The sequence below is a fragment of the Procambarus clarkii genome, chromosome 3 (genome assembly GCF_040958095.1).
Source record: "Procambarus clarkii isolate CNS0578487 chromosome 3, FALCON_Pclarkii_2.0, whole genome shotgun sequence".
NCBI classification, from domain to species: domain Eukaryota; kingdom Metazoa; phylum Arthropoda; class Malacostraca; order Decapoda; family Cambaridae; genus Procambarus; species Procambarus clarkii.
Window position 1 is genome coordinate 47,489,975 of NC_091152.1, and position 13,440 is coordinate 47,503,414.

Below are 13,440 nucleotides of genomic sequence, written 5' to 3' on the forward strand. Positions count from 1 at the left end.
GACAATATAACCATCCTATATGTAACGTGTGTTGACGTAAACGCTACTGGAATATACAGGAATAGAAAGTCTCTCTTTAAAATTCAAAATAAAAGCCGAAGGTATAAGGATTCCTGTAGATAAACCTAAAGTGTAAATGTGAAAATATTACAGCAACAATTTAGCGAGTTGATTTCTGAGCGACAATGTAATGTAATAAGGTAACTAAACGCAACTGTCTGGCAAAGTGAACACATATGTTTAGTCCCACGCTAGTTGTCTGCCCGTCGTCCAGGGGCGTGACGACTGCACGGGGAGGGTAATTCCGTGTGGTCCACCAGAAGGAAACATTAGAAATAAGAGGCTCTCTTTCTGCTGGACACTTAGTAGAAGCTCTTTTTCTGCTGGACACTAGGTAGAGGCTCTCTTTCTGCTGGACACTTGGTGGAGGCTAAGCTCGTCTTAATGCAATCCTTGTCATCGTTGTATTTTGCATCCTTTCCTTTGCATTGCCTGTAGTGTAGATCATTGCAACCTTCATGTATCTTATTCTGCATATATGCCAAACATGCACATATGTTAGGGTATAAAAAAGTCTATTATTATTACATATATATATAAAGTGTTTAACTGTGAAAGAAGGAGGAGAACCTATTGCAAAACAGCGGTGCTTGAAGGCAAGACGTGCGCCTGTTGCAGACATTTGCAACACCAGACTCTGGCTATTTTTCCTCTTTCCTGCATATCTGTATCTTCTTTATCCACGATGGTGCGGTCCCAGCTGGACCATTTGTTGATATATGATAGGGTTAGTATACATAAACAATTGCGTTGCTACATGTTGACTTACCACCAGTATGGTAGGTATACATTTATGTATACTGAACTACTACCCAAGTTGTATAATGTTTATATAATATGGGATAATGTCAACGCGTCAGGTCGCGGCCAGATATATACCAAATGTATATGTGCTATATATATATACATGCCATATATATATATATATATATATATATATATATATATATATATATATATATATATATATATATATATATACATATATATATATATATATATATATATATATATATATATATATATATATATATATATATATATATATATATATATATATATATATATATAAGGCACAACTCTCCTAAACACGAGAGTTAAGTATACAACAATATATATATATATATATATATATATATATATATATATATATATATATATATATATATATATATATATATATATATATATATATATATATATATATATATACATATACACTCCGATGTTGCTATACATATACATTCCCATACCAAACATTACGACCGTTTACGACTCATGAAAATCTATGGAAAACGAGCAATGCTTGAAGGGAATTAATGTAATACTGTACGTAGATATATGACACGTATATATATACTCATATATATATATATGGAAGTGTATAATATAAGTTATATATTATAGTGTATGTTATATATATATATATATATATATATATATATATATATATATATATATATATATATATATATATATATATATATATAGTGTCATATATCTACGTACAGTATTACATTAATTCCCTTCAAGCATTGCTCGTTTTCCATAGATTTTCATGAGTCGTAAACGGTCGTAATGTTTGGTATGGGAATGTATATGTATAGCAACATCGGAGTGTATATGTATACCAACATGGAAGTGTATATGTATAGCAACATGGAAGTGTATATGTATAGCAACATGGAAGTGTATATGTATAGCAACATGGAAGTGTATATGTATAGCAACATGGAAGTGTATATGTATAGCAACATGGAAGTGTATATGTATAGCAACATGGAAGTGTATATGTATACCAACATGGGAGTGTATATGTATACCAACATGGGAGTGTATATGTATAGCAACATGGAAGTGTATATGTATAGCAACATGGAAGTGTATATGTATAGCAACATGGAAGTGTATATGTATAGCAACATGGAAGTGTATATGTATAGCAACATGGAAGTGTATATGTATAGCAACATGGAAGTGTATATGTATAGCAACATGGAAGTGTATATGTATACCAACATGGGAGTGTATATGTATACCAACATGGGAGTGTATATGTATAGCAACATGGAAGTGTATATGTATAGCAACATGGAAGTGTATATGTATAGCAACATGGAAGTGTATATGTATAGCAACATGGAAGTGTATATGTATAGCAACATGGAAGTGTATATGTATAGCAACATGGAAGTGTATATGTATAGCAACATGGAAGTGTATATGTATAGCAACATGGAAGTGTATATGTATAGCAACATGGAAGTGTATATGTATACCAACATGGGAGTGTATATGTATAGCAACATGGAAGTGTATATGTATAGCAACATGGGAGTGTATATGTATAGCAACATGGAAGTGTATATGTATAGCAACATGGAAGTGTATATGTATAGCAACATGGAAGTGTATATGTATAGCAACATGGAAGTGTATATGTATACCAACATGGGAGTGTATATGTATAGCAACATGGAAGTGTATATGTATAGCAACATGGAAGTGTATATGTATAGCAACATGGAAGTGTATATGTATAGCAACATGGAAGTGCATATGTATAGCAACATGGAAGTGCATATGTATAGCAACATGGAAGTGTATATGTATAGCAACATGGAAGTGTATACGTATACCAACATGGGAGTGTATACGTATACCAACATAGGAGTGTATACATATACCAACATAGGAGTGTATACGTATACCAACATGGGAGTGTATACATATACCAACATGGGAGTGTATACGTATACCAACATGGGAGTGTATACGTATACCAACATAGGAGTGTATACATATACCAACATAGGAGTGTATACGTATACCAACATGGGAGTGTATACGTATACCAACATGGGAGTGTATATGTATACCAACATGGGAGTGTATACATATACCAACATGGGAGTGTATACGTATACCAACATGGGAGTGTATACGTATACCAACATAGGAGTGTATACATATACCAACATAGGAGTGTATACGTATACCAACATGGGAGTGTATATGTATACCAACATGGGAGTGTATACGTATACCAACATGGGAGTGTATACGTATACCAACATGGGAGTGTATACATATACCAACATGGGAGTGTATACGTATACCAACATGGGAGTGTATACATATACCAACATGGGAGTGTATACATATACCAACATGGGAGTGTATACGTATACCAACATGGGAGTGTATACGTATACCAACATGGGAGTGTATACGTATACCAACATGGGAGTGTATACGTATACCAACATGGGAGTGTATACGTATACCAACATGGGAGTGTATACATATACCAACATGGGAGTGTATACATATACCAACATGGGAGTGTATACATATACCAACATGGGAGTGTATATGTATACCAACATGGGAGTGTATACGTATACCAACATGGGAGTGTATACATATACCAACATGGGAGTGTATACATATACCAACATGGGAGTGTATACATATACCAACATGGGAGTGTATACATATACCAACATGGGAGTGTATACATATACCAACATGGGAGTGTATACATATACCAACATGGGAGTGTATACGTATACCAACATGGGAGTGTATACATATACCAACATGGGAGTGTATACATATACCAACATGGGAGTGTATACATATACCAACATGGGAGTGTATACATATACCAACATGGGAGTGTATACGTATACCAACATGGGAGTGTATACATATACCAACATGGGAGTGTATACATATACCAACATGGGAGTGTATACATATACCAACATGGGAGTGTATACATATACCAACATGGGAGTGTATACGTATACCAACATGGGAGTGTATACATATACCAACATGGGAGTGTATACATATACCAACATGGGAGTGTATACATATACCAACATGGGAGTGTATACGTATACCAACATGGGAGTGTATACATATACCAACATGGGAGTGTATACATATACCAACATGGGAGTGTATACATATACCAACATGGGAGTGTATACGTATACCAACATGGGAGTGTATACATATACCAACATGGGAGTGTATACATATACCAACATGGGAGTGTATACATATACCAACATGGGAGTGTATACGTATACCAACATGGGAGTGTATACGTATACCAACATGGGAGTGTATACGTATACCAACATTGACCAGCTCTGCTCAGTTTATTACATTTTTCTCTGGTAACAATGTTGTCTCTGTATATTGGGAATTGTTTTACAACGCCGCCCCGCATATTGACATTGAATATATTAACAAAAATAATAGAATGAATAAATTTGCACTATATAATAATTGCACTGCGAGCACTCTTTTAATGTCAAAATGTCGGCTGATATATCGGTGCTCTCAGGACACGCAGCGTAAGTCGTTTAAGCGACTTTTTCACTGCAGGAGCGCAGTGAAAAAGTTACATTTTATTGTGTCCATCGCTGTCATTGTGCCAGGTGGCCAGGCGCTCTGGTTTTTATTGCAGTGAAATGTGCGGTCCACAAAACTGATAGTTTTCATTGAAATTTCACCCACCAGAGGATAAAAAAAAATTTTCTTTTGTATTTTTTACAAAACAATCAACTTGTTGTCCGAAATGTAAGCTATTTAAAGGTTAAATTTAGTCTCGTGAAAGAGTTTCTTGCATGATAAATCATCGCAACAGGGAAACGTGCTCTATATTTTCAAAAAATTCCATCTTCACTACCTTTGAGGGTCGTAGAGGCTACACCGTCATCCGAATCTTCTACGAATGTTGTATCATCATAATATTTTGATGAGCACTTCAAGAGCCATTTCCCCACCACTCGTATACACATGACGGCCCAGGAGACCATTTCAGGTCAAACACGAAGTTTGCAAGTTGAACGGTTTAGAAGAAATTGATGTTTTCAGGACACTCTGGGAAAGGGGTTTATCTATCAACTAATTTTCAGAAAATGGCTGCATTGGCTCCGTCATTTGAGCAGTGAGCAGCTCAGGTCACGGCGCTCTATGAAACTCTGCGCGCTCTTTAGTGCGGAGTTTTGTAGAACTTCTTCACAGCCTAATACAACACAGCCTAATACAAAACAGCCTAATACAAAACAGCCTAATACAACACAGCCTAATACAACACAGCCTAATACAACACAGCCTGATACAACACAGCCTAATACAAAACAGCCTAATACAAAACAGCCTAATACAACACAGCCTAATACAACACAGCCTAATACAACACAGCCTAATACAACACAGCCTAATACAACACAGCCTGATACAACACAGCCTAATACAACACAGCCTAATACAACACAGCCTGATACAACACAGCCTAATACAAAACAGCCTAATACAAAACAGCCTAATACAAAACAGCCTAATACAACACAGCCTAATACAACACAGCCTAATACAACACAGCCTGATACAACACAGCCTGATACTGCTGAACTATCAACGATGACGAGGAAGCAGCAGCCCCAGACCGGAAGAGGCTGGAGGGTAAGGAAAGTGCAGGTAAATGATGCCAAGTGAACATCCAGTGACATTATTAGCCAGTGAAGAACAGTGCAGTGAGCTGTGAAGGAGAAATGTGCAGTACTTACTGCCACACTGTACACTGTGTCAGTGTGGCACAGACAGTGTACAGTGACATTCATGTTAAGGGACGAGCTAGGTAGAGCTACTAGATACCAGTGACGTGTGGAGCGTTAGCTAGGAGGAAGAGCAACATGATCTGCAACAACACAGTGTTGCATAGAGGGCCTGGGAGGGTGCCAGTTGACACGCCAGTTACTCGCAGTTGTCAGCCAGTCATCCATGTGATCCGGTCTACCTCTAGTCAGCAAGTAGACTAGATCAACCCCTGGAGTGTTACTGATCCACACTACTCATCATCTACCTATATGACGTACTCCTACGACCATATGCTCCACTACCATCTACTCGTGTGGGGACAATGACAGGTCTACCTCCCATTGTGCTCCATGTTATCCGGCCGTCCAGGATAAGGAACATTGCAGCATTTCTCTGGGCGAGATTACAGAGCCACGCCATCAAGTGCTACATAGAGAGATGCAGTCACCAGTTGCAGGTTGTGGCCGCTTGCATGCAAGAAGGACTCCGATAGTAACTCCCCGACGAACCCCAGAGTTAGTGTCCTTCATAGGAGTGATATTAGGTCATTTGTATACTTAACTGTGCTAATATTATATGAATTATTTTCGTAATTGTGTTTACCTGGGCGCCTGACAGCTGAGTAGACAGCGCTTCGGATTCGTAGTCCTGACGTTCCGGGTTCGATCCCCGGTGGAGGCGGAGACAAATGGGCGAAATGTTTCTTTCACCCTGATGCCCCTGTTACCTACCAGTAAATAGGTACCTGGAAGTTAGACAGCTACGAGCTGCTTCCTGGGGATGGAAGCCTGGTCGAGGACCGGGCCGCTAGGACACCAAGCCCCGAAATCATCTCAAGATATATCTGTGAAAATATTCGAGTTTGGTGGAATTCAAAGTTGATTGTCATAGCCTAGTTACGACTCGAGATATTGGTGTGAAGTATTATATGTAATGTGAGGTTACAGTTAACATACAGCATTATTGTACTCAGCCTCACTAACTTTTGTCTCAAGTTGCTGCTCAGAATTTGGTTTAGTGACACTCAAGAGCGAGTACACTGTAGTCATGTGCACATTGCGGTTAAGTGAGCCACGAGCGCCTAGTGTCTAATTTTGTCTAGGCTGTTACACTTTCTGAATGATAAGTGTTTTCTTGTCATTAAATGTCATTGATACCTTATCTTTGAGTCACCTCTACTCTGTTATTTTATCACTGATGATGACCAATATTTATACTGAATTTGAATCTTGATAACTGATAAACCAGCTCGTCCTCCTAAGGTTTCCCAACATCAATAAACTGTTGTATTAAAGTTCCCTTATCCTAACCTACCTGAGGACCCAAAACAGAAAACGGGACAGTATGTCAATTTCGCGAGCCGCTGCCATTTTCTAGTACGACAATGTCCATGTAGCACGACAACTGAGCCCGTAATGGAGTTCAGTTATTCGCGATAACGTTGTTAATGTGATATTTGGGTCAGAGTTTTATATGGAAATAATTTTTCTTCCTTTTCTCCCGTTTCTTTTCCACTTCTGTTTTAACATTTTAGTCTTTTGTTTTATTAAGATTATCTTGGCGGATATAGATGCAGAGTGTTCACTACTGTGTCCCATTCTTCAACTGCTTTTCTGACCATTGTAGTCGCTGTGAATTTTGCGTTTAATACAGCTGTTGTGGTTGGATGAATGTTGAGTGTGATGTGCAGGGCTTCAGTTGCTTCACATTCCAGTAAGTAATGTAATAGTGGCATTTCTGGTTTTGTTCCACAGCTATGACACTCTTTATGTATTAGGTTTATTACCTCCCAGCAGCACTTGTAGCCATGTCTGAGTCTGTGTGTGGCTACTGCAATGTCTCTGGATATTTTTTTGCCAGGCTTGAAAGAGTAGTACCCAGTGGCTTGCTCGTACCACATCGCAGTGGCTCTGCTTTCCTGTACTTTGGCTCTGTGGCGACTTTTGATAGTTGGGTAGTATTTTCTTACAGGTCGGCGTTCAATCCCCGACCGTCCAAGTGGTTGGGCACCATTCCTTCCCCCCATCCCATCCCAAATCCTTATCCTGACCCCTTCCAAGTGCTATATAGTCTTAAGGGCTTGGCGCTTTCCCCTTCCCTTCTACGATATCTCTTATCTCTTCTTGATTTGCTCCTTAATCTGTGAGAAATTGCAGGTATTTTAACCTGTTCAACAGGTAGAGCAGTGGCAGCTTTTGCTAGTGAGTCTGGCTTTTCATTACCATCTTCACCAATGTGACTTGGTATCCAATATAGGGTGATTGACAGCCCTAGATTGTGTGCTTTCATTCCTGCATGAAGGAATTATGGGATGAGTTGTACATTATATTTGTGCTGGCTGGATAACAATGCCTGCAGCGAAGGTTCAGAGTCGGTATGAAGGATGATATCTTGTAAATTATTCTCAGTTGCATAACTGATGGCCTCTCTCACTACATATAATTCTGTTTGCACTGTTGAACACCCACTGTTCATGCTCCAGTAAGCTTCATGGTTGGTAGTGTAAACTGCTGCCCCAGCAGAACCTCTTTCTTGATCAACTGATACGTCTATGAAGATTTGAGTGGTTGTTGGTCTTGAGATAGTTTTCATTTGTTGTTCTATAACTGCTTTGAGCCTCTGCGAGTCACATGCTGATTTTTGTATTGGTAATCCTTCAACGATTATCTTTTGACTCGATTCTTCCCATGGAGGAGGCTGCCGAAAGTGTTGATATGTGCTATCATCTTTGTTTCTAATGGTCAGTTTCAAGTCCACTTTTTCTAGAATCTTGACCAGATTATCCGTCCATGCACTTGTTCGATATTGAAGGTTTCTGTGAAACGATCTGCATATGCTGTCTTTGACTGACAGTCTGGCGGTGATTCCGACAAGTTTTGCTGTTATGGCTATTTATTGTTTGATCCTGTTTTCTAAGACTGGTAAGTTGGTTTCCATTCTTAGATTCTCACGTTACTTCCACATAGGTGCTCCCAGGATTGTTCTGAGAGCATCATTTTGTGACACTTTCAGTTTCTCCCATTGGTTATCATAGGAATGTAAGAGCAGGAGCAGCATAGTCAATGAGTGACCTAACTACTTGAACGTAGAACATATTGAGTACTGGTAGAGTTGCACCATCTCTTAAGACTTGTCAGGGAGCACAAAGATGAGTGTCTGGCTTTGCAACGTTGCAGAAGATATTCATTTTCTTGAGTGAATTTCAAATGACTCTTATGACTCCAAGGTATTAAAAAGAGGTAAGCTACTGAATTTCGTGTCCTTGAATTGCAAGACTGATGTCTTGAGTTCTCATTTTAACGGTCATTGCTTTGATTTTATTGCGGTTTATTTTCACTGCTATGCGTTCCACTTCACTGTTAATGATGTCTAGGCAATTTTATGCATGGTTCCTGGCGCCGTTGCAATCGATAATGACCACAAAGTCGTTTGCATAGTTAAACAGTTTGGATTTTTTGTAATTTGAGCTTCATGAATTGTTCCATGAGACAGTTGAAGAGGAAGGGGCTTAGTATTCCTCCCTGTGGAGTTCTATTTTCCAGCCTCTTTGAGGAGGATGTTTTTCCTAGGAATTTGACAGTAACTTCTCGGCTAAGCAGGCTTCCTTTGGCAAAGGCAAGAGCGTGTCCTTTGATTTCCTTATCCACAAGGCAGCACAGTGTAGCTGGAGTATTGGCTAGCTCAAAGGCTTTTACATGGACCAGAAAAATAAGGATTCCTGGTTTGTCATTGATTTGATCCAGGCGGGAGGTGAGGCATTCTGTGGCTCCAACACCTTTTCTGTAAGCAAACATATTTTGGTGCAGTGGATTGGCTTTCCATTCAATTTGATTAAGAGCCATTCTTTCTGCAGTTTTGGCCAGACAGCTTGTTAATGATTTAATTAATGTTAATGTAATTGGTCTTGGATTTCCTGGGTCTTTAGGTTTTGGAATGGGAACTATAATTGCACTGTTCCAAGAGAGTGGTCGGGTTCTTGTCACCCATACTGATGAGATTCAAGAAGGCTTCTTCACCCTTTTTCTCCTAGCTTGGCCAGCTTGTTGTAAGTGATTTTGTCCTCGCCTGGAGCTGTATTTTTAGTTTTCTTTGTAGCACTTCTGAGTTCTTTCAGATTGAAAGGTTGGTCAAGTTCGTCAGGTAAGGCTAAAGTATCGTCTATTTTTTACCATCTTGCTGCTTGAAGTCTTTGTTGGTGAGTCAGAGTTGCTTGAGGAAGTTGAGTGGAACTGGCTCTTGAAGCAAAGATATTTGCTAATCTCTCTGCTTCTTGCTCTGGATGAACATGATGGAGCGGAGCAGGAGGCAATTTTCCTTCGACCCTGTTGATCTGCCTCCAGATGTCGCCCAAGGATGTGTGCTGATTTAGCTTGGCACACCACTCGAACCGTTTTTCTTCTTTGATTTTTTGTTGTTTCTTCATGCACATGATCTTGGACAGCTCTAAGAAGTCCTATATTAGCTTCAGTTCTATCACTTCTGAATCTCTTTCGTGCACAATTTAGTCTGTTACGTAGTTCTTTGATCCTATCACAGTAATACCAATGTTCTTTTATTGATAGGTAGCTGTTTTCTTCTTGGGGATGGAGTGATTTGCTGCTCTATGTAGTGTATTTAATAAATCTTTTTTTCCATATCTTCAGTGTCGTCAAGAGGAGTGTAGTTTTGGTGCCAAGTTTCGAGAGATTCTTGTAACGTCGTCCAATCTGCTCTGATAAAATCCCATCCGGGCTCGGGAGCTGGAGGTCTGGGCGGTAGTGCTATATTAATAACTGTTTTTGTAGCAAAGTGGTCACTAGTCAGAACATGATCCAGTGACCAATGACACAACTCATAAATACTGGTGGAGACAAACGTGAGGTCCAGCTTCCCTCCACCAGTGTGGGTTGGTTCCGTCGAGTTAAGCGGACTGACTTCAAGCACTTCATCCGAAAGGTGTACAATATGTCTTCCGTTGGCCGCGGTTCTTGGTGAATCAAGTAGTAATTCACTATGAACGTTGAAGTCACCCGAGATGACAGCAGGTGTGGTGACTACTATTTCAAAGATTGCAGAGAGATCCATGTCGTGTTCTCTATGACTCCTGTATACAGTGAAGAAGGACAGCATTGTGTTCCTCATTGTGAGATTAACTCTCACAACATCGACGCCCTCGCCATAGTCAAGCAGGTCTGTGATTGCTGTGGCATTGATATGATTTCTTACCAGTATTAAAATGCCTCTGGTGCCACCTTGTGCAATTGGGCAGTGGTAACCTTGATATTCTGGAATATTGATACTTATACCAGTAAATGTTTCTTGAAGTAAAACAATATCATGTCCTTGAGAAGCTCTGCTCTAAGTGTTTGTGCTTTATTTTTGAATCCTTGAATGATCCATCATATAATCTTGAGACTGTCATATTGTACTTTATTCTGTTGAATCCATTGAGTCCATGGTGGTTTCTAATGTGCTAATTTCACCGACAGCCTGTGCCTTCTTGACTGCCATTGTGTGCTGAAAAAATTCAATTTCGTTACCTTTTTCGATTTTGACAACATTATGAGGTAGGGCTTGTTGATGTGTGGAGGAAATAAGTTCAGTAGATTGTTTTTTAACCTCTTAACATTTCCTTCCTTGACGGAGGGTTGGTCTGTTCCAGTGCTGGGAATGCTTTGTGGAGCATCGTGCTACAGGTCTCTGTCAGGGAGACGATAATCATTGGAACAGTAGATTGTTGGCCTTAGGTCGACCAACATGCGACCTTCTGTTAGGACGACGAGTTGGATAGAGAGAGCGGGACGGAGGTGTGAGGGGCGAGGCTAGGCTAGAGGTGAGGCTAGGCTAGAGGTGAGGCTAGGCTAGAGGTGAGGCTAGGCTAGAAGTGAGGCTAGGCTAGAAGTGAGGCTAGGCTATAAGTGAGGCTAGGCTAGAAGTGAGGCTAGGCTAGAGGTGAGGCTAGGCTAGAGGAGTTGCCACATGTGTCGCAAGGTAGTATATGTCCTGTAGAAGGTGTGTGAATCTACTCCAGATATATTCTGCGCCAGGAGCATATCTCCACCTGCTGGTCACCTATCCCTTGCTGGCCACCTATCCCTTGCTGGCCACCTATCCCCTGCTGGCCACCTAGTCCTTGCTGGGTACCTACCCTCTGCTAGACACACAGGTCCTTGTAGGTCACACATCGCACCGTCTGGCTACCTATCCGCTGTTCAAACCAGGTCCGCACTATCGCAGTATTTCACACATATAATCTTCCTCAAAATTACATATTCACTTGTAAAAGTAAAAATGTATTCCCTCGAACATTATATTGTAGAATGTCCCACACTGACTGGCTTCCGCCCTCCTGGGCTGAGAAATGCTGAACCCTGTTGGGGAACTTCTAAATGGGTACCATCGAACAAAAGGTCTTAGTCGACTGTTACGGCCCTACTGGGACGCAACCGGGTTCTTCTCTGATGGTATTAGAGTATGGGTATCCGGCCCCAAGTTAGTAGAGGCTTTCAAGGGGTGAGCTCCGTAATACAAGTAAAATTAAAGGGGGAGGGATACAAATATTCCAGTTTTCTGATATATTTTCCACCACCATATATATATAAATAACAGTCGCACGTGGGGATTATTACTACACAATAATATATACAGTTGCGTCTTCCTCTGAAGACACTGGATGCTCAACGGTGCTCACTCTGGGTGGCCCTGGTTCCTTCTTCCGTGGCCCACGATGAATCCACGCTGACTACCCCGAATCTACCCTGGCCACAGGCCAGCCAAATCACAGTCCCACTGGGTGCTTCGTCGTGGAGGCCTTCAACCACAATCCAGCCTGTAGCTGGCAGGTACCGATCAGGTCCGCTGTATAGGCCACTCCACGACCGATACTTAGGGTTGCGAGCCATAGCCAGGAACCTCGTGTGACTCGCTGGTCACTCTCCTCATACAACACCCCAGTGGATGGTCTCTTCCACCAGCCAACCCCGGATAAGGCGATTCCCAACACTGCCACTCCTCAGGCAGGCTTTTACTCTCAACAGAGTTCGTCTAGGGGTGGCTCACAGCTTCTTCAAAGCAGACTGGTGAGGAGACCCTGGCTGCCTTGGGTAGGCTGCCCCAACGTCCAACACAGCAGTCCTAGGTCGACTCTGAAACCAGACACGTCATCAGTACTGGGGACACTACCTGGGACCACAAGGAAACCTCACTTACTAGCTTAGACAGAAACGTCCACCTCTTCCCTCTATAGATGGCGTTGCTGTCTAGGCGCCACCTCACCAGAGGTCAGCAGCGGCTACGTCATGAGCCGATTAAGACGGGAATCCAGCACCTATTGCCGGCATATCCTGTCACCACTAGATGGCGTCGTCCATTTGGAGGAGGTTTCGGGAGCGGACTCACAGATGGCGTTGTCGTCACTGCTCCGTGCTCCGACGCTGGGCTCGGGTCCGTAACATCGACAGGAACTTCTTTTCCACAGCTCCTAAAACGGAGGAAAGGGTCCTGAAATATATTGTTAATAGAAACGTTATCCCTACAGTAAAAAATCAGAAGATACAATTGACGATCTACTACAAAACCAAGAAAACGGCCAACCTACTCATGAGAAACTCTCCAGACACAAAGCAGAACGCTTTAAAAGAGACCAATGTCGTCTATGCCTTCAAATGCCCACTTAGGGACTGTAAGCCTCAAAGAATTCAGTATATAGGCAAGACAACAACATCTCTTTCCAGGCGATTAACGATGCATAAGCAACAGGGCTCCATTAAGGAACATATA

General features: G+C 41.0%; 1 protein-coding gene across 1 annotated transcript; it reads left to right on the plus strand.

Annotated features, from left to right (window-relative positions):
- The first annotated feature begins 1,695 nt into the window (after positions 1–1,695).
- On the plus strand, positions 1,696–9,826 carry LOC138369008 (dynein heavy chain-like). The gene is made up of 3 exons (XM_069331832.1): positions 1,696–2,613; positions 5,317–5,547; positions 9,797–9,826. The coding sequence occupies exons 1-3, from the start codon at positions 1,696–1,698 to the stop codon at positions 9,824–9,826; spliced, it is 1,179 nt and encodes a 392-aa protein (XP_069187933.1).
- Positions 9,827–13,440: the final 3,614 nt, after the last annotated feature.